This window comes from Mustelus asterias, chromosome 10, assembly GCF_964213995.1.
Source record: "Mustelus asterias chromosome 10, sMusAst1.hap1.1, whole genome shotgun sequence".
Classification (NCBI taxonomy): domain Eukaryota; kingdom Metazoa; phylum Chordata; class Chondrichthyes; order Carcharhiniformes; family Triakidae; genus Mustelus; species Mustelus asterias.
The window spans coordinates 105,175,119-105,198,017 of record NC_135810.1 but is presented as its reverse complement, the minus strand read 5'-3'; the positions used below and the strand labels follow the sequence as shown (position 1 = coordinate 105,198,017).

The window sequence follows — 22,899 nt, the reverse complement described above, 5'->3', positions numbered from 1 at the left end:
AGTGCAGTGACATTACCACTATGCTACCACCTCCCCTATCAGTTGCTCTGAAAGCTCCTTTTAAAGGATTCTTAAAAATCCAGAGTAAGTTAATTTAATTCTGGATGGCCTGTGTGGCTTGTTAATAAATTCATTTAGCAACAAATTAGGAAAGGCAGCACAGTGGCACAGTGGTTAGCACTGCTACCTCAGAGCGCCAGGGACCCAGGTTTGATTCCAGCCTTGGGTGACTGTGTGGAGTTTGCACATCCTCCCCATGTCTGTGTGGGTTTCCTCCGGGTGCTCCGGTTTCCTCCCACACTCCAAAGATGTGTGGGTTAGGTGGATTTGGCTATGCTAAATTGTCCATTAGTGTTCAAAGATGTGCAGGTTAGGGGGATTAACAGGGTAAATACATGGGGTTACAAGGATAGAGCAGGGGAGATGGCCTGAGTAAGATGCTCTGTCAGAGAACCATGCAGACCCGATGGGCCGAATGGCCTCCTTCTGCGCTGCAGGGATTCTATGATTCTATTCTAAGTAAAGTCATGTGTGTTTTCAGTAAATAGTATGCAGCTACCAGATGTTTCCAGTTGACAGGGAATAGTCAGGATATTTTCAGCATCTTATCTTCTCCAGGTAGCATCCTTGCTTGAGGATCACCAAACCATGACATATGCTGTGCTTCTGCTCCAGGGTAAAGTGAGGAGGCAGGACCCAGGTGTACCTCAGCCACAACAGAGACAGAACCCTACACTCTTACTGTTATCCCGAAACACATGCTAACCAACCAGCCCCCTACTCTGTATGGAAATAAATAGATTCAAGGTCACATCCATATCGATAGGCACAAAGATCTGTGCCACTGCTTTAGTCCATATAGAAAAAGGGCAGAAGTCAACTAAACAGACTAAAAATACTGTTACTGTATTGACAACCCTAATCCGAGCCACTGGAATGTCATTGCCTTTATAACATCTCTTCAGGTAAAGTATTGTATTGCGAAATGTAAAAGTCAAATTGTGAATCCAATTTGTTGCTATGTAAACAGTTTGTATTTATAAAACTCAAAAAAAACTTTAAGCAGGGAAACAATGAGCTATGGTTTGTAAGTTCTTTTGAAGTTTATTCATTGGTGTCACAAGCAGGCTTACATTAACACTGCAATGAAGTTACTGTGAAAATCCTCTAATCGCCGCACTCCGGCGCCTCTTTGGGTACACTGCGGGAGAATTTAGGATGGCCAATGCACCTAACCAGCATATCTTTGGACTGTGGGAGGAAACCGGAGCACATTCTAAATTTATGAAGGTAATGAAGAGTGACTTCTGAGGTTAATTTAGATAAGAGAAGATCGCAAGGGACACCAGGGCAAGTTCCCCCTGTGCAAGCTCCCCCTGTGCAAGCTAGCTGTTTGTGAGACTTCAGCTCACAACAGGAAGCTGAGTCAACTCCCAACAAGCTGTGCTTGGAGAAAAATCTGTTCGAGAAGGCAGTTGTTTTATCCCAAGTCGGAATCAACCACAAAGGATACAAGTACCCAGTGTGGTAACTATTGCTGGATTTTGCCTACAGTCTTGAAGTCCTTGGGATGTTATTTGGGGAAGTTCCACTCTTAAACTTTCCTAACTTAAGTTAGGAAAATTTAAGTTCAGTTAGGAAAATTTAAGTTAGGAAAATTTAAGTTAGGATTTGGAATTGGGTAACTTTAGAGATACCATATACAGCTATCAAGTTAAGTGGACGAGGTGAGCCGAATGGCTTCCTTCTGCAGTGTAAGGATTCTATGAACAAAAGTTAGTCAAAGAGGTAGTTTTCAAAGAGTTCCTTAAAGGAGGATAGGGAGGGAAAGGGTGAGGCAGAGGTTTGGGAAGGGGACAGGGCCTAGGCAGCTGAAGACATGGCCATCAATGGTGGAGTAATTAAAATTGAGGATGCTCAAAAGGCCAGAATAAAAGGAGCAACAATATTTCAGATAGTTGCGTGGCAGAATCCAGAGATAGAGAATGGACCCAAGGACAGGAGGAGTAGAAAATGAATGAAATCAAAGAATTGTTTGACCGCAGGGCTCTGTAAGGTAGTGAGGGCAGGGGTGATGGGTGAATGAGACTTGGGGAGAGTTTGGAGTGACCTCAGGTTTATGGAATAAGAAGCTGATCAGGATTCAAGCCTCGGGATAACGAAGGCCTGGATGGTTATCTGCATCGGAGAGGTTTTTAATTACAGCAAAATACTTCATTTTTCTTCCCATCTGCGAGATCCTTTCACCTGTGCATACATTGTAACTCTTGATCTTTAAACTGGGCTGCAGATTTTTAAGATTTCTCTAATATTTCTGTGGCACAAGAAGACCATCAATTTCCTTCATCAGTTTAAATGAGATGACACTCCATCCAGCGGCCAAGGAAGGAATTACACAAACCTTTTCAATGAAGGAAAAAAGGTGGTTGTATTTGTTAGGAAAGTTCTCAAATATTTTAACTCACCAATGTTTGATTTATTCCTTGTGTGAAAAATCATTAACTTTGAACGAAGTCAACAAATAAAGAACAGAGTTTCACAAATTATTTATTTTCCTATAGACTAGAATGAGTGCATCAGCTATTGGACATGCTGTTGTATTGTAACTGAGCACTGATGTACAATTCCAAAGCCTTTAATGCAAAATGTTAGATATCCTGCATTTCCTCCCTAAAAACTGAGCAAATTCAACTCTGAAATCCTTCAAACTCATGTTAAAGTAATTCTATGCCAAGGAGATCGGAGGATTCTCATATAAAAGGACTATTAAAGCCAACTTCTGAAGTAAAATTTGATACCAAGCTACACAGGATATATTACGGAGGACGGGGCAGTATGGTGGCACAGTGGTAAGCACTACTGTCTCAAAGCTCCAAGGGCCCAGGTTTGATTCCAGCTCTGGGTCACTGTGTGTGTGGAGTTTGCACCTTCTTCCAGTGTCTGCATGGGTTTCCTCCGGGTACTCTGGTTTCCTCCCACAGTCCAAAGATGCACAGGTTACGGGGATTAGTGGGGTAAATGCGTGAGATTACAGGGATAAGGCAGGGTGTGGGGATGGGTAAGGTACTCTGCCGGAGAGTCAGTGTGAACTAGGTGGGCCGAATGGCGTCCTTCTGCACTGTTGGGCTTCTATGACTAAAAGTTAGTCAAAGAGGTAGTTTTCAAAAGAGTTCTTTAAAAGGAGAATAGGGAAGGAAAAGGTGGGGCAGAGGTTTGGAAAGGGGACAGGGCCTAGGCAGTTGAAGACATGGCCATCAATGGTGGAGTGATTAAAATTGGGGACGCTCAAAAGGCCAGAATAAAAGGAGCAACAATATTTCAGATAGTTGCGTGGCAGAATCCAGAGATAGAGAATGGACCCAAGGGCAGAGAGGAGTAGAAAATGAATGAAATCAAAGAATTGTTTGACCGCAGGGCTCTGTAAGGTAGTGAAGGCAAGGGTGATGGGTGAATGAGACTTGGGGAGAGTTTGGAGTGACCTCAGGTTTATGGAATAAGAAGCTGGTCAGGATTCAAGCCTCGGGATAACGAAGGCCTGGATGGTTATCTGCATCGGAGAGGTTTTTAATTACAGCAAAATACTTCATTTTTCTTCCCATCTGCGAGATCCTTTCACCTGTGCATACATTGTAACTCTTGATCTTTAAACTGGGCTGCGGGTTTTTAAGATTTCTCTAATATTTCTGTGGCACAAGAAGACCATCAATTTCCTTCATCAGTTTAAATGAGATGACACTCCATCCAGTGGCCAAGGAAGGAATTACACAAACCTTTTCAATGAAGGAAGAAAGGTGGTTGGTTGTATTTGTTAGGAAAGTTCTCAAATATTTTAAACTCACCAATTTTTGATTTATTTCTTGTTTGAAAAATCATTAACTTTTAACGAAGTCATCAAATGAAGAATAGAGTTTCACAAATTATTTATTTTCCTATAGACTAGAATGAGTGCATCAGCTATTGGACATGCTGTTGTATTGTAACTGAGCACTGATGTACAATTCCAAAGCCTTTAATGCAAAGTGTTAGATATCCTTCATTTCCTCCCTAAAAACAGAACAAATTCAACTCTGAAATCCTTCCAACTCATGTTAAAGTAACTCTATGCCAAGGAGATCGGAGGATTCTCATATAAAAGACTATTAAAGCCAACTTGGTTCAATTTATAGCCATCAAATAGAAATTAATCAGTGTTGTGCATCATTCACACCATAACGTTTATAGATTTGTCCCCAGTGCCGGGTTTAGACTTGGTGAGGCCCTAAGCTATATAAAGCTTGGAGGCCCCTTGTTAAAACGTTACACCAAAGGTCTCACAAAGGTGCGAACCAAAACAGGACCTTGGGTCGCCACAAAAAAATTGAAAACATAATTGTGCCTTTTAATTATTTAATAGCAAGGTATTTAAAGTGAAAAATACAAATTATTTTCAAATGAATGCATTTACTGATTACATATTTATCATTTGGCTGGCTTGATCTCCCTCATAGATTTTGGTAATTTTTTGAGTTGCTCTTCAAGCTGGTGCTTTCTTTTTCTTTTCTGGTATCCGCTCTTAAATGTTCTCTTCATTGTAAAGCTTCTGAAATTTTGTGAGACCCCTGCGGATTGTGAGGCCCTAAGCTGTAGCTTGTTTAGCTTATGCCCAAATCCGGCACTGTTTTTCCCACACTGTCTGTGTGGAGGTTGCACATTCTCCTCGTGTCTGCGTGGGTTTCCTCCGGGTGCTCCGGTTTCCTCCCACAGTCCAAAGATGTGCGGGTTAGGTTGATTGGCCAAGTTAAAAATTGCCCCTTAGAGTCCTGAGATGCGTAGGTTAGAGGGATTAGCAAGTAAATATGTGGGGATAGGGCCTGGGTGGGATTGTGGTCGGTGCAGACTCGATGGGCCGAATGGCCTCCTTCTGCACTGTAGGGTTTCTATGATTCTAAACTTGGGATCGTGTGCTAAACTTACTCTGAGCTTTAGTATCTTGGCGTTCAGTGCTTGTTTGAAACCTTTATATAGCGGTAAATTGAAGTGGTTCTCTATATTCATCAAGTGTTTCTGAATCAGTCACGCTTTATAGAAAGTACACCCAGGGTACCAAATGAAAGCACTGACAACAAACAAATAGTAGATCAAGGACTTCAAGCCTAAAATTTTGAAAACATTTTCAATGAGATATTGTTGCCTCAATGTTCAAATTCAGTTACCTGTACAAGTAGTGGCGCAATTCAGGCACGTTATGTATCCAACTCAATTTATCACATGGATTTCTATACATTATCAACATGTCGATTGAGTGGCGCCTTTGGATTTATCTACAACAATCAAGGCTGGTCCAACCATGGTCACTGCTGAAACAAGACCTGCCTTCCTGCCGGCTGATCTCCCAATTCAAAAATGGCCTGTTCATTGCAGTTTATTTTGAGGTGATGTGGAGATGCCGGCGTTGGACTGGGGTGGGAACAGTAAGAAGTTTCACAACAGGTTAAAGTCCAACAGGTTTATTTGGAATCACGAGCTTTCGGAGCGCTGCTCCTTCATCAGGTAGAGTGTAGAGAAAGATCAACTTAATGCTAGGTCCATTCAAAAGTTTGACGGCAACAGGGAAGAAGCTGCTCGAGTCAGCTGGTACGCGACCTCAGGCTTTTGTATCTTTTTCCCAACAGAAGACGGTGGAAGAGAGAATGTCCGGAGTGCATGGGGTCCTTAATTATGTTGGCTGCTTTGCCGAGGCAGCGAGAAGTGTAGACAGAGTCAATGGATGGGAGGCTGGTTTGCGTGATGGATTGGGCTACATTCACGACCTTCTGTGGTTTCTTGCAGTCTTGGACAGAGCAGGAGCCATACCAAGCTGTGATACAACCAGAAAGAATGCTTTCTAAGGTGCATCTGTAAAAGTTGGTGAGAGTTGTAGCTGACATGCCAAATTTCCATAGTCTTCTGGGAAAGTAGAGACATTGGTGGGTTTTCGTAACTATAGTGTTGGCATGGGGGGACCAGGACAGGTTGTTGGTGATCTGGACACCAAAAAACGTGAAGTTCTCAACCCTTTCTACTTTGTTCCCGTTGATGTAGACACTCTACGCTTCCCAAGATGCTCCTACTTAATTAATTGCATTGGCACTATGCTTCCTGTTGAATGCTGGGGACAGACATAGGGAACGTCATGTGCTGGACAATATCTAGCCCCGTCTCGAAACCCCAGATCTCATAAGCCTAGTAATAGCTCAGCTCACTTCAAGTTTGTTAGGGAACATCTTCACCCAGTCTCAAAATGGCTTCAACCCATATCACTAAATTAGTTTTGTGAGCAAAGTACATGTGTATCTTTTACTCCTCATCAAGTGCAAAATTCCTATTTGCCCTCTGGAATCTGGCAGCAAATCTGTACATCTGTACATCCACTTTTAAGGAGTTAAGCACACTGTGAAGAAGGGAACGGGTTAATGTTTTTTTGTACCTAAAAGGTTGAACTTTGTACTTCGAATGTATCACAAGCATAACCCTTCATTGTGGCTAATCTCCTCAGGTTTATACTGCTTCCCCTCAGGTTTATATTGTTTTTGACATGAATAAAGTTATTCTTGTTTGTACTGCTTCTGACATTAATACCAGTTAACTTTTATTCTTAGTCAAATGTGAATGTGTTTGTGAAGTCTTACCTTTCCTACAAGTTTGTGTGTGGTTTGCGGAAGACAGGCGATTCCATGGTGTGGATCGCGATATCAGCCGTTTGAAGAGGAACTCCCGCAGAGGCAGCTGTAAGAGCGTCGGAACTTCAAAGGGGAACTGCGGGAAGAACAGGAAACAGAAGACCTGCGCTTCGTGTGCTGAGGATGCCAGATACACTGGTTTATGGTCAAGAAGCTATCAGTGTACTTTTTGTGGTTGATCTGGAAGCTTGCTTCGTGACCAGCAGTTGTAAATTGTATTTCTGAGTCATGACTGGTCTGGGGTTGATTCGTGACCAGTATTAGAAGCTATGCTGTATATATATCCCCACTTTTCTGTGTTCAGGGAGAACTTTGGCTTCTGCTTTCAAGGGGTCAAGTTCTCCCGCAAGCTTGTGAGAATAAAGCCTTACTGTATTTTGACTCAGACTTCAGAGGTATTTTTACCGACTTCAACTGCATCGTGTGCCACTTAAGTGTTTTGTGCATTTAAAACATGCCTTCTTGCACTCAGCTCTTTCTACACATTTTATTAAAGAAATCCAAGTTTACTCTGGAGAGATCTGTCCATTTGTACTTTTTTTAATGTCACAGCAGTTTCTGAAACCAAGAAAGATTTTAGCAGTCACACTTGAACAACTCAAAGCTAAAACATCTTACATATGACCTGTATTCATCATTTAACTTTGCAGGCTGTGGCTTTCTTTGCTGCACTAATTCAGACATCCATTCACACTGGGAAGGAGTGGTGTTTATAGGAGTTAGAGCATGGGCTTTTAAGCTTTTAACCTAATGCATTTCTGAAAGTGATAGCACAGCATTGGAGAAATTTCAAACTAGGCACGGTGATGCAGTCGTTAGCACTGCTGCCTCACAGCACCAGGAACCTGGGTTCTATTCCTGGCTTGGGCCACTGTCTGTGTGGAGTTTGCACATTCTCCCCGTCTCTGCGTGGGTTTCCTCCGGGTGCTCCTGTTTCCTCCCACAGTCCAAAGATGTGCTGGTTGGGTGCATTGGCTATGCTAAATTCTCCCTCAGTGTACCCGAACAGGTGCCGGAGTGTGGCGACTAGGAGATTTTCACAGTAACTTAATTACAGTGTGAATGTAAGCCTACTTGTGACTAATAGATAAATATTACTTTAACTTTGTACCAACTTTAGAGTCACAAAATGAATTTCAATTTTGCTCACCTCTTAAGTCTTCATTGTTGGTGAACCATCCATAAATGGAGGAGTTAATCAGGTAGACTTGCAAGCTTGAACAAAAGACCAGTCAGCAAATTAAGCCAGCAGATATTTAATAGCAGATTTGGGGTTTTAGCCTGAAATCCTGCCACTCTGGATCCACAATGATGTTACAGTAAAAAAAATCTAACTGCGCCCAAACGTTACAAGCAAGGGTTAACAACAGTGCTTCAAAACGAAATGTAAAAACTAAACAAAGAAATAAAAAATCTAGGGCAGTTTGTTTCAGCAAGTCAAATTAAAATGCACTGCATCTAAAATGGAAAAAAACCCTGGAGAAGCACGCAGGAGGTCAGGTGGCATCTGTGGTGGAAGAAACCAAAGTTTAATGTTTCAGGTCAATATTTCATCAGTTGTTTTTCTCTCTCCACAGATGCTGCCTGACCTACCTGAGCATTTCCAGCATTTTCTGTTTTTAATTCAAGCTTCCAGCATCCACAGCGATTTGCTTTTGGGCTGAATTCTGAAAAGTTTTTTTATTTTAAAAAATAATACAACTTGCTTTTACAATTCTTAAGCCATCCATTACCTCACAGAGGTCAGTCTGTTTATAGTAACTGTCAAATTTTAAATTCTAAAATATAATTGTTCTTTCCCTTCAATAAAAATATCATTTTGTACCATCATTTGGCTGAAAACACACTGGGGTAAATTTTCTTCTTGGTTAAAAATAAAATCAATATTTTGAGCATAATAACGTTAGAGGTTTTCTTTCAAGTCTGAAAAGTCTCAAGACACACAGGATATGAAAAAAATAAAAGTTCAAAGTAAACTGAATACAAAAGGGGCCCAGGTAAAACTAGTAAAGAGCTGATGAGAAATTGTTACTAAGTCCCACAGAGCAAAATATTTATGGACTAAAAACAGAAAAGTCAGGCAGTCTGTGGCGAGAAAGTGGGGGAGAGTTAATGCTTCAGGCCAAATGACCTTTCAGCAGGATAAATATGTAGAATCAACTGCCAGAGAAAATGATAGAGGTGAAAATCCTGGAATTATTTGAGAACTAATTAGGTCCTGTAATAAGGTTGATCAAGTGGCCATTACTATTGTGATGTTATGACCAGGGGCAAAACTTTCACCGTACAACTGGAGGAAAATACACCCCGAAAATATTAGAAGCAACTGATTAGCATTTCAAGTGGAGCTTTAAACTGCATAAAAATTACGAGTGAGAAACTGGAGGTGTGTGGTTACTCCTAATCAATAACTGGTTTAATGCTAGAATGATAGGTAAGATTGGTGATGCTACAGTGTACCTGGAAAAACTAACAATGTACAGCCCATATATTTGCTAAACATGCAGGGTCTTAAAATAACCACTAAGGTTTGGATTAGTACATCCAAGGAGCCCAAAATCTGCTTTAGGTAAGTGCCCTGGGACTTCTAAATCACTGCTTCAAACTTGACTGCTGACACACTTCTGGTGAGGGAGGGAATGTTGGTGGGAACACAATTTTTAGGCAGCAATTTCCTGTAATCAAACTCTTCTCCCAATTCCTCGTTCTGCCTCACTGTTCCGTTCCTGGAATATTGTGTAAAAATGATTGCCTGTCACAATTATTCAGATATACAATGAGTCCAGACAGTTTTAGTAATCTCTCAATAAATTTAATTTCTTTTTCAATTGTCTTTTGTTACTGATTGCCATTCTCTGCAACAATAAATGGTCACAGTGAAGAACAAAAAAAAAATCGAAGATTGCAGTTATACAAAATTCCAACAAAAGAACACAGACCTGCAATGTTAACTCTCTCCCTCCTCAGATACTGCCTGGCCTGCTGAGCATTCCCACCATTTTCTATTTGTATTTCAGATTTTCAACATCCACAGTACTTTTGCAGTTTTGCTGCCACTTTCATATTGATGCAAAGCAATTTTGCGCATCAAAGACAAGCAATTTCAAATCGACTCCAGGCTTTGTCACACCACTTAAAGCTTCACATTACGTGAAAGATATATCCACTTCAGTATGAAGCTGGATTTAAAAAGTGCTCAGGCAAGTCTACTGGATCTACTAGACACTTTAGAAATAGAGCATTGAGTTTTTTTTTAAAACCTGTATGTGAAACTGGATGCTGCAGTTCCTTGCTTATTAATAACCACACATTCAAAGATCTTTCCTGGTGGGCAAGACTCCACATCACAGATAGCAGCAGACTGCAGTAGAATTTATCTCTTGTTGCCTGTGCCTTTCATCAGCAAACGTCTTAGAACAATAGTATATATAACTATGGTTCAAAACACTGATTTTTATTTTTAGACAGTTCGGATAACAGACTGGATAAAATAAAAACATTTTATCTTGTCACAAAGCAAGTGCAAAATCTTTTGTTCGCCAATGTTAAGGCCAATAAACTTTGATCCCAGAAGTACACTTTGATGTCAGTTTAAATTAGGTTAAGTCTCAGTACAAGTTAGGAGTGTTTGTATTTTGATAATAACAAATCCAGCAACTTGATATATTTGGTTGGGTTTTCCTGCATATTTGTGCTCATTTTTCTCCTTTGACTTTTTTTTGTAAAGGATCACCTAACCCAGTTCTAAAACAGACCTAGATTTAACCACAGAAATTATTACCATCACAAACACATTCAGTTCCAGAGCACATCTTAACTCCCAAGTAATTAGCACATTACAAAACACTTCCAGAGTCTATAGTAGAACATGTGCAAGAAAAAGAATACACTTTGAGTAAGCAATCCCCTTTAATTGTTTTAATGATTGAATCAGAAACAGGTTGCACTTTTCAGTCATTTCCGTAGCGCCCACCATGGCAGGTTCAATGAATGATGCAGGCTAACAGTGGGGTGAAGTAGACTTATGGAGTTCTGTCATTCAAGCTTCACTGTATTACTCAGATTAGGCAGATGACGATACATGAATACATCACAGTGGCCCCTGATGCATCTTTATACAGTTGCAGTAAAGTTTGAAGGCTGGTGGATCGATTAAAAATTGGGGTAAGTGCTGAAATTTAAAAAAAGTACATAAGTATATGGAGAACCTGTTCAAATTTACTGTTAGTGATATAAGCAAAGTGTGAATATTCTTTCTGGTCAGCATACATTATATCTATGTACAACTTGATTTGGTCTAGTCTAGTCCAAAGATGTGCAGGTTAGGTGGATTTGTCATGCTAAATTGACCCTTTAGTGTCAGGGAGACTAGCTAGGGTAAATGCATGGGGTTAGGGGATAGGGCCTGGTTGTGGTCGGGATAGGGCCTGATTGTGGTCGGTACAGACTCGATGGACCGAATGGCCTCCTTCTGTACTGTAGGATTCTATGATTCTAGTTCATTTTGCACATCCAGATTCTCAGCTTTATTTACGTTTTCTTTGAATAATGGGTACAATCCAAAATCAGTGGGCTAGACTAGTCAATCCAATCCATATACATTAACGATTTGGAGAAAGGAACTGAAGGCACTGTTGCTAAGTTTGCAGATGATACTAAGATATGTAGAGGGACAGGTAGTATTGAGAAAGCAGGGGGGCTGCAGAAGGACTTGGGCAGGTTAGGAGAGTGGGCAAAGAAGTGGCAGATGGAATACAATGTGGAAAAGTGTGAGGCTATGCACTTTGGAAGGAGGAATGGAGGCATAGACTATTTTCTAAATGGGAAAATGCTTAGGAAATCAGAAACACAAAGGGACTTGGGAGTCATTGTTCAAGATTCCCTTAAGGTTAAGGTGCAGGTTCAGTTGGCAGTTAGGAAGGCAAATGCAATGTTAGTGTTCATGTCAAGAGGACTAGAATACAAGAGCAGGGATGTACTTCTGAGGCTGTATAAGGCTCTGGTCAGACCCCATTTGGAGTATTGTGAGCAGTTTTGGGCCCCATATCTAAGGATAGACATGCTGACCTTGGAAAGGGTCCAGAGGAGGTTCACAAGAATGATCCCTGGAATGAAAAGCTTGTCATATGAGGAATGGTTGAGGACTCTGGGTCTGTACTTGTTGAAATTTAGAAGGATGAGGGGGGATCTTATTGAAACTTACAGGATACTGCGAGGCCTGGATAGAGTGGACGTGAAGAGGATGTTTCCACTAGTAGGAAAACTAGAACCAGAGGGCACAATCTCAGGCTAAAGGGACGATCCTTTAAAACAGATGGAGGAGGAATTTCTTCAGCCAGAGAGTGGTGAATCTGTGGAACTCTTTGTCGCAGAAGGCTGTGGAGGCCAGGTCATTGAGTGTCTTTAAGGCACAGATAGATAGGTTCTGATTAACGAGGAGATCAGGGGTTATGGGGAAAAGGCAGAAGAATGGGGATGAGAAAAAAATCAGCCATGATTGAATGGCGAGCAGACTCGATGGGCCGAGTGGCCTAATTCTGTTCCTATGTCTTATGGTCAGTCTTTGAGTCTTCACTAGATGCTTGTCTGATGGATAACCCTAAAAGTCAGCATAAGAAAGCACCATTACTTTTTTGATGAGGGAATGGGATCAATGCTCAAAATAACCTGGGACATCATGTCCTAAGCTAAGAATAGATCAGTTTTGTGAATTTATGTAGGATTCCTACAAATGCGCACCCAAGTTACTTGAGAAATCAATATAATTTATAACAGACACTTTTAGACATGACTGAATTAACAGATAGATTTTTTTAGACAAACAGCAGCAGTAGAGATGCCAAAGTCAGCTAGAAGAATGGGAGATTGGAAGTGGGTTGCTAACAGGTTAAATAGACATGCTAGTCAGTTAGTTAAGTTCCTTTGCACAGTCGTTCTTACAGACAATCCAGATTGGAGTGGCTTTAAGGGAATTCAGAGGCTGGGTCTTTGAAAGTGAAGTTTGGTGTTCATGGAGAGGGAGACAGAGACAATGACATTGGTTGACTCATGTCTGGGTGGGTTGTGGAAGAACCAGTGGGATTTGTCTTCTATTGTACAGTGTGTTGTCTTTGACCAGTTTACTTGTTAATTCGGGTGTACTTCATTCTAACTCCGAATGATAGAATACAAGATAGATATTGTAAATTGTTTTACCTTGTATAGAGATTATTTTTGTTTGTTCAAAACCCATGGGAACCTTGTGGCTTTATTCTTTGCAAGTGCCTTGATTCTCAAACTTTAAACAAAAAATGACTTAACCAGATCATATGAACATTTGGAGGTCTGGCCCAGGATCATAACACTACATTATTCAAAGTTTCAATAGATTACTGCAGAGATCAGGTAGAAATTTCAGACAACTTCACCTTCTGGCAGGTCTACTTTGAAAAAAAATGTTCGCTTTTTAAAAAAAAAACTTCTTATTCTGACTTTAGAACTATTTCAATATCAGTTTGTAGATGTGTCAGCACTGCCAGGAGGAGTGTGTTGCAGGCTTGCAATTGTGAAATTAATTCAGGAACTTATTGGCACCCTTTTGGTTTACTCAATGCTCTACTGTAAACATGTACTATTTCTGTTCATATTAATGGGCTATACCAGTAGGTATTCTGTATTAAAAAAACGTTTGATCCGTTCTGTGTTTAGTCCAGTTTATATAAAGTTATCCACACACGTGTATATGTGGACAGGGAGAAAAGAAGAAAGAAAATTCTAAACAAAGTGTTGTAGAGAACTGGAATTATTCAAACTTAAATACTATTTCACGGTAGAACTGAACAAATGCATACACATGTATTTTCAGTAAGATGTACATACAAATCAAAACTAGGTCATGGTTAAGAATGTTTCTATACCTTTTTTGACACCTGATTCTACAAAGAATATAGAAGAAATTAAACTAGAAAGAGTGCAGAAAAGATTAACTAGGATGCTACCGGGATCTGATGGTTTGAGTTATAAGGAGAGGCTGGATAGACTGGGACTTTTTTTCCCCTGGAGTATAGGAGACTTAGGGATGAGCTTATAGAGGTTTATAAAATAATGAGGGGCATAGATCAGCTAGATAGTCAACATCTTTTCCCAAAAGGTAGGGGAGTCTAAAACTCAAAAGGTACAGGTTTAAGGTGAGAGGGGAGAGATACAAAAGGGTCCAGGGGGCCAAATGTATTTCACATAGAGGGTGGTGAGTGTCTGGAACAAGCTGCCAGAGGCAGTAGTAAAGGCGGGTACAATTTTGTCTTTTAAAAAGCATTTAGACAGTTACATGGGTAAGATGGGTATAGAGGGATATGGGCCAAAACGCAGGCAATTGGGACTAGCTTAGTAGTTTAAAAAAAAGGTGGCATGGACAAGTTGGGCCAAAGGGCCTGTTTCCACGCTGTAAACCTCTATGTCTCTATGAAATGATAATAATGCAGTGTAGATTCTGTATAATATACTACAGATGAGAGGATATTGTAATGAGCAAAACACTAGTGTAGAAGATAGCGGGATGACCTTCTATAGATCTTCAAGATTCTGAAGTGTGATGATAAAGTAAACTGGCAGTTGATGAGGTGGGAGCAGGTACAAGATTAAAATCGAAAAAAATAATTAAAAAGGAAAAATTGAAAGCAGAATGCTTTCCATGGATGTTGATTGTTGAAGAGTCACAATTTCTTTGAAATATGGGAAATAAAGGGAATGGAGGGCAAACAGGAGAGTAGGATTAGACTAGGTGACTCAAATGGAGAAAAATACCAGTATCGGCTTGATAATCTATTGTTTGAATATCTTACGCAGTATGCAAAACAGATATTTTACCTTTGGATTTCACCCTTTGTTTCTGTAAACTTATTGCGAACCATGAATGTTGCAACTGCCTCCGCCACCTAGAAAAAAATTTAAAAGTTGTTATAAAATTGACTGAAAATAAATGAAAATTAGATATGTCCCGATATGACAATCAGAGTCAACCACTGCGTCAACATCTAAAATACTAATATCTAAAAACAATTTGAAGAAATTAAACACATTTCACCTACAGCCTGGAATGATTTAAAATTTACACAAATGAAGACCAGAAAGTACTGGAAATACACAACAGATCTCAGTTTTGAGGGAAACTTTTCACCTGAAGTGCCTTTTCCCTTTGCAGATGCCAACAGCAGATTTTGTTTTTATTGCTTCTAGCATTTATAGATCAATTCTGTTGGCTAATGTTTTCCAAGAAATCAATCATCAAAAATAAGTTAGGGCATATTTTACATTTCTACACTGTTTATGCAAAACCAGCTACAAAAATAAAGCACAATGGACTATTTTAATCGATAAAGTTGCCAGGTTGTAGTGACAGTCTTTTGCTTATTAAGCCAGCCAGCCCTCAAAATACTCTGTTATTGCTGGGAATTGGTCACTCTCAAGCTGAATTCTGATTCTACGAATTTCAGTTTCAGAATTTGCAGAAATTCGAATATCTCAATGAAGTCAAAGAGATTTTCTCTGATGGAGGATAAAGTCTCATGCTTACTTTATCTGGGGCATCTTCATGTACAGCATGGCCACATTGTGGAAGAACTTGCATCTGGAATTTTCCTAAAAAAAAATGCATATCGGAATCATAATCACATGAGTGAAATCATCATTGTCATTTGAAAATAATTATTTTTTTAAATTGCAAAAGCTTTTTTCTGCATCCAGCAATTTAAAAACTCCAGAATACCATTTCATACTTCTGCTCTTTCCCCCGCTCTAAGGAATTGTAGTTATATTTTGATCAAGACTTTAATTGAGTGAAGTTGCAAATCAGTATCAAAAGATAATTAATGATGGAACTGAAAATGAGAATATTGTGCATCAAGCTTCATTAAAAGTGAAGTTTTTAATGTGGAACTTGAATGAAGGCTAACACAGACTGAGGAGTCACATGTTACTTAAATTAAAACTTGCCAAGATGAACAATGTAAAGTAGCTGATAATTCAAGACATGAGAAGTTAATATTTATTGCTGTAAAAACAGACATGTCGAAGCTTTTCATCTTTCAGTCATCAGAACACTTCGCAAGAATACCTCTATATGGGGAAAGCAACAATTTAAACATTATGACAAGAGAATGCTGATTGGTTGGCAAGCAGACTGATTGGTAGAAGCACTGCCATGGAGAATTCACCAATTGGTGGTGACTTACAGATAACTGATATTTATATCTGCAGCTGCATGCGATAATTTCCTTATATGTCTTAATGGGCTCCATCCTGCGTTCAAATTCACCTTTGAAATAGAGCAATCAAATGAATTCCCCTTCCTTAATGTACTAGTTGGGAAAGCTGCCATTGAGTTTTCTACCATGGTTTAGTGCAGGCCTACCATCACTGGTTAATATACCTGTTGTGATTCTTACAGTTCCTAACGCTATTAAGATTGGTCTTGTCAGTAACCTTATGAATTGGGCCCAAGCCATTTGCTCATCCTGGAAGTTTGATGCCGAAATAGGACAGATCATAGGGATCCTGTGGTATAATGGCTAATGTGATCAGATCATTTCTCACTGTATATCGTGCAAACTCATGAACGAACCTAAGGCCATCACTTTCAGCACTGAAAAGTGCTCAGTCTACCTCAGATTACCCTGGAAGGGTAAAGTATCTCAAAACTTTGAGCAACAGATGAAGCCAGCTGTTTCATGCTGATACCATGCAGTAGCACACATGTAGTATCCACCACTGAAAGGATGCTGTCGTCAATCCAAAAAGATGTTCTACCTATCATACAAATGAGTAATGCAACATATGAATTTCTACATCAGTGTGGTGAGATATGTAGGTTGCACATCCCAAAGACTAGCGACAGATTGTATCAAACAGCATGTCCCAGCCACTGTTTGTAACAACCAAGGTGCAGATAGTGACCAACCAGCCCATACGTTCAAAACTCAAAACACACTGTCCAATATTAGATGTGATTCTGCAATTGGACAAAAATTGCTAAGTGATCCTCAGTGTGCTAAGAATTACACTGACAACCAATTTAAAATCGTCAGTTGGGCTCACAGCGTGGTGCATTTACGTGAACTGGAAGTTTTATATATTAATACACAAGTCACTGTTCTTTACAGACAGAAACAACTTATACACACATTGCACCTGTTTCAGCTAAACAAAATAAGTGAGAGCCATTTGCAAACTCTTCCCCCAGGGCAATGCCTTGGCCAATTAAGGTCAAACTGCCGGACTTAAAATTTAAAACAATGCTTGCCAGTTATCTGTCAATCATAAATTGTTGCATTCTCCATGGTAAAACCCACCAATCAGAATCCACTTGCCAATTATCATTCTCCTCTTATACAGTATAAATTGTTGGTATCCTTGCGAAGTGTCCTGATGAGTGCATGATGAAAAGCTTCAACATGCCTTTTTTTTTTTAAGCGATACTCAAATTCTGTACTACCAAATGACTAAGTTAACATTATTACCTTGCATTTGACCAATTGTAAGATCTCGATCTAATCGGTCAACGCCTGCAATAGAAAAATATCACTGTTTTATGGATTATTGAAATCAGGCAACAAAAGATTTTTAAACAGTTTACAAAAAGGAACAAATGTTAGATTAAGAATATAGGTACCTGCTAGTAATAGTAGTTTGGGGATTGGGCAGCTGAGAAAGAGGTTGGATAATCCTTTGAACCACCCCTCCCAGTATTTCTCAGTTTTGGACAGCTCAATACGCCATGTGTACTGAAATAATAAGCATTAAATAACATTATATGATTAACCAGCTATAGAACTGCCTAGAAATTTTAGCCTTGACAGAGAATGGAATAGAAATAATCCATCAAGCTGTAAACACAGTGAATATAATGAGTTCTCAGATAGTGTACATGGGGGTACACATGGTGAACCATTTTGGCAAAAGGAACTATAATCTGGAATTTGTTCAGGCAGTCTTATATTTGCTGCTTATAGATATTACACAGTACAATACTACTGTTTAACACGATTTACCAAAAGGAACAATTTAAAGGGCTGTGGGGAAAAGAGTGGGGGAAATGGGAATAATTGAATAACTTATTCAAAGAACTGACACAATGGGCTGAATGGTCTCCATCTGTGCTGTATGCATTTGTTTCTATGAAGGTGCACTGGAGCTGGTTGAAAAGTAATCTGGTAGGTGCTGGTGTTGAATTATCTTTGAGGAAATGCTGATATAGTACAGTACCACAAGTACTGCATTACCATGCAATAACATACCCAGTAAAGATTTAGTGACTTCAGAGAGTCTGGAGGGTTAAATGTAAGGAGTTGGCAGAAAGAGAAGTGGAAGAACAAAATGCAGACAAAGAGAGACAGAAATATGACTGTGATCACCCTAGAATTTTGGCTTAAATTGGATGATTAAGCAAGGAGAGTTAAATAGTTTAAAAGAGAAAGTAACTGTGTTAAATCAATGAGCTCTGGAATCAAATCTGAACCTTTAACAAATGTTACTGAAGTTAAATATACGATATCTTGCAAATATCACATGGTCAGAAAAACAGTTCAATAATAAAATTTGTTACTACTTGCACTTAAATAAATTTAGCAAGCTTAATATTTTAACATTTTGAAAGCAAACTGAATTTAAAATGTGATTTGAAGAGTTGATCACATTACTGGGCACTTTCAATTTTAAAAAAACATAAAGGCATGCAACTTTAAGAACAGGAATATCTTTAGGCACTGGAAGCACTCAAGTCAAAGCATCCCTGTACATGGATTGACAATGTCACCGTCTTCTCCTTGGATGCGCTGTCGGTACTCAGGCTGATCAATATCTGCAACCAGTTCGAACTGGCCTTGGGCGCCAAGGTAAATTGTGGAAAGAGTGAGGCCGTGTACTTTGGGAATTGGACTGACAAATCCCTTGCCCCCTTCACTGTCAGGTCAGACAGCCTGAAGGTGCTGGGGGTTATGCTTTGGAAGGACCACGGCATGTGTTAGAAACTGTAGTTCATTTTGAAATGTCTGTAATATCTGACTGTATTGAAGCACCTTAGAGTGCAAGATGATGCATGTCAAGAACCTGAATATTGTTGCAGTGCGTGTGACGGCCATTTTGAAATGTTGGTACCATTCTTTCAGATACGTTATAAATAAAATATTTTTGCAATAAAAAAATAAATAGGTTTAGGTCCAAAGGTATCAAAAATATCATCAGGAAAACAAGAATTTAAAAAAAGCAAATAGATGGTGACTTATTTTCACAAATTCAACAGCTGATTGCTTACCTCAGTTTTACTAACTTTGATTGTTTTACTTGGTTCAGGTTCTTTCTCCTTCTTCACTATTCCTTCTTCTACCTCCTCCTCCTCCTCTTCTTCATTAATAGCTGTGTCCACAACAGATTGGGAGCCCCCTGAAGTGTTGCTATCATCCTCACATCTGCGAGGAAAACAATTCAGAATGGGTATGTAACTTTTCTGGACTTTTGATTATTTCCCCATGCTAGACTTTTGATATAGGTTTATTAAAACGCTACTTGTAAACTAAATTTAGCTCCCATGGGTTAAGTTCACAGAGCAACAGAATTGGAAGACATGGACTAAGAATCTAGATGAAGCATCTATCCAGATCACTTGATACATTGGACAATTATTTAACATCTCAGTGATCATCTACACCTATTATTATTGAGATTGCCTGATTAATCTGAGAGCAGCAAGAATTAATTTCCAGGGGAAATCCCACCTTTGAGGTGATAGTTAGTTTATTGGCACCCTACTGTCCATCAGGAAGATCAGAGATCAAGTTGCTGATTCCATCTGTATCCAAAAGAGAATTACAGTACACAGGCTGGAGCAGCTTTTAAGTTGAACTATGAGAGGGAAGATAACGAGAGGAATATAAGTCTCTTCAGGAAGAGTAACACCAGTGCAATCACAGTGAAAGGGTACGAGTTTGAAAGGTGTGTGCTGGCCCACAAAGTGTCATTGTAAAACGTTTACTTGAATTATGTATTACTGAGTAAGATAAAATTCAGGATTTACAATTCCAGTCAATTATATGAAATTTGTAAATTAAACCAGATTTGTGTTTTCTCCCCCTCGAGGACTTTATCTCATTAAATTCCATCAGTTCACCTTCCAGGAGAGAGGAAAAGCATACACATTAGTACCAAGTTCATTTAAAACTGGGATTGCTATTATGGCCCCGGATAATGTTATTATATCACTACATATTGGATATTCCTAACTTTAAAAAATGTGGAATCCAGTTATGGGAGCAACTGATGCTCCCACTGATGCTAGCACATCCACCCCATCAGGGATCCTGTGTTGTCAGTGCTGAAGTACCCCTGACAGAGTTGCGGCATTCAGCAAGGGTCTGGAAGTTTCCGGACTGGCTGACATTATGAACTGTTTTCCCCTGGTGTTACTTTTGTAATATTGTTATTTCGCTGCCTATGCGTTAACAGTTTTCTTTTTGTTTTATCATAGGTATTCCCATACAATTGTCTGTGTGCGTGGGGGTGGGGGGAAGAAGAAGAAGAGTGTGGTAGCGTGGACCTCTTAAGGGCTGGTACTTTATGGGTTACGTGACTGGGCCAGAACCAATGGAGCACGAACGTGCGAACCTAGGCCTGTTGGGAGTGAGGGTGAACAGTCCTGGGGGTGGAGGGCTTCAGTTGGAGTCAGGACGTTGTTAGGAGTAGACTTGTATTGGTTGTGCTGTTGAATCCTTCGTGTATATAGTTCTTCTCGCCAATAAATCCTTCAGTTAATTGTTTACCACATCGAGTCGCCTCAAGTTATCACAGTTTGTACATCTTTCCTCATATTATACTATACTGAAAAAACACATGCTTAAAAACCGGCATTCCAAGTAAGCCTTCCGAGTGTTGGGATACCCTCACGTCCAACATCAGCGGGGTTCTTAGCACAAGAATAAAGAAGTCCTTCAACAGTTGTACAGGGTTATGTGAGATCGCACCTCAAGTAACTGCACGGTTTTGCTTTCCATATTTAAGGATACAATTGCACTGGAGGCAGTACAATGAAAGTTCACTAAATTGGTCCCTGGGATGAGAGGGTTGTTCTATGATGAGAGGTTTATTAAATTGGGCTTATATTCTCTGGACTTTAGAAGAATGAGGGGTGATCTCATTTAACCCTACAAAATTCAGAAGGGATTTGATACGGTGAACACAAGGACCGTTTCCATTGGGGTGGGGGAATTTAACATGCAGGGGCTCAGTCTCAGGATAAAGGGTCAGATATTTAGGACTGAGAGAAGTTTCCTCAGGCAAAGAGTTGAGTATCTTTGGAATTCTCTACCTCAGAGGGCTATGAATGCTCCATCACTGAAAACATTTAAAGCTGGGATAAGCAGATTTTGATTTCTCAGGGAATTAAGGGAAATGGGGGGAGCTCAAGACCAGCCATGATCAGATTGAATGGCAGAGCAGGCTCAGTGGGCCCCATTTTCAACTCCAGCTCCTATTTCTTATGGTCTGAACTGAAAATGTTCTGTGTTTCACAGAAATCAGCTGAACCAAAATATGAGCAAGTGTTTGTGAGCACAAGGACCTCACACAAGATCACCTCAATTGTTCCACTGTGAAGAGGAAAGAGGAATGTGCGCTAGGTTAATAAAGCTAGTGGGAAAGCCACTCCTACTCACTTCATAGCAACTATTTATAAACCTTCAGACAAGTGTTTCAGGCACAATACAACAAAACAAATGATTCTGGATAGTTTCGCAAGTTGAACCAGAAACTGAGAGATCTGCCAGATCGCGTTACTGCATTAAAACAATGGAAATCGATCCATTATATTTATGAATTTTAAAGAACAAAGAAAACTACAGCACAGGAACAGGCCCTCCACGCTTGCACCGACCATGCGGCCTGCCTTAACTAAAACCCCCTACCCTTCTGGGGACCATATCCCTTTATTCCCATTCTATTCATGTACTTGTCAAGGCGCCCCTTAAAAGTCACTATCGTATCCGCTTCCACTACCCCCCCCGGCAGCGAGTTCTAGGCACCCACCACCCTCTGTGTTAAATATTTGCCTCGTATATCTTCTTTAAACCTTCCTCCTCACATCTTAAACCTGTGCCCCCTAGTAATGACTCTTCCACCCTGGGAAAAAGCTTCTGACTATCCACTCTGTCCGTGCCTCTCATAATCTTGTAGACTTCTATCAGGTCGCCCCTCAACCTCCGTCATTCCAGTGTGAACAAGCCAAGTTTCTCCAACCTCTCCTCATAGCTAATGCACTCCATACCAGGCAACATCCTGGTAAATCTTTTCTGTACCCTCTCCAAAACCTCCACATCTTTCTGGTAGTGTGGCGACCAGAATTTAACTATATTCCAAGTGCGGCCTAACTAAGGTTCTATAAAGCTGCAATATGACTTGCCAATTTTTAAACTCAATGTGCCGGCCAATGAAGGCAAGCATGCCGTATGCCTTCTTGACTACCTTCTCCAGCTGCGTTGCCACTTTCAGTGACCTGTGTACCTGTAACACCCAGATCCCTTTGCCTATCAATACTCTTAAGGGTTCTGCCATTTACTGTATATTTCCTAATGACACTGTCTCAATTGTACCTGACTACTGTGTTGTATCTGCACTTGCGTTGAGCTAGTGACCTGAATCCTATCCATCACACAAACTGTCTACCTCCCCTTTGTAACTTCACCTGCCGCTGCCCTAAAACCAACTTCAGTTCTCGTCCATCCCCTTGTCACCTCTAATCCGGATTGTCCCAATGGTCTCCCATCTGCAAATGTCTTCTCATCCCACTCAGCTGCCCTTATCCTATGCCAAACCAAATCTCATTAGTCCATCTTCCTTCTCCTTGCTGATCTGAACAGACTTTTCGTCCCCCAGTGCCTAAAAACTAAAAAAATTTCCTTCTTATGTTTAAATCCTGCCACAGCCTACAGCTGCCAAGGACCTGTACACTTACCTTAACATCTATTCTTTCCTATGTTTCTATGAAATGCCTCAACACTTTTTTCTACATTCAAGGTTTTATATAAACTCAAGTTAATATGGCAAATAACAATTATCCAAAGAAACTAAACATAGAATTCAATAGCAAATCAATTAAGAGATGCAAAATACCACACAGAATCAAAGTTTGCTTGGGATGAGACAAATTTACTTTCCTGCTAATACTGTATGATAGTCAGAA

General features: G+C 40.0%; 1 protein-coding gene across 2 annotated transcripts in view; it reads right to left on the bottom strand.

The window, feature by feature from the left end:
- Positions 1–7,938: 7,938 nt before the first annotated feature.
- Positions 7,939–22,899, bottom strand: part of ppme1 (protein phosphatase methylesterase 1) — a 48,365-nt gene continuing 33,404 nt past the window's right edge. For both annotated transcript variants that reach the window (XM_078222363.1, XM_078222364.1), the window contains 6 exons: positions 18,985–19,138; positions 17,344–17,455; positions 17,192–17,236; positions 15,250–15,314; positions 14,544–14,611; positions 7,939–10,869 (listed from right to left, as the gene is read on the bottom strand). In XM_078222363.1, the coding sequence (XP_078078489.1) occupies positions 10,851–10,869; positions 14,544–14,611; positions 15,250–15,314; positions 17,192–17,236; positions 17,344–17,455; positions 18,985–19,138 (463 nt within the window). In that variant the 3' untranslated portion in view covers positions 7,939–10,850. The remainder of the gene's footprint in view (positions 10,870–14,543; positions 14,612–15,249; positions 15,315–17,191; positions 17,237–17,343; positions 17,456–18,984; positions 19,139–22,899) is intronic.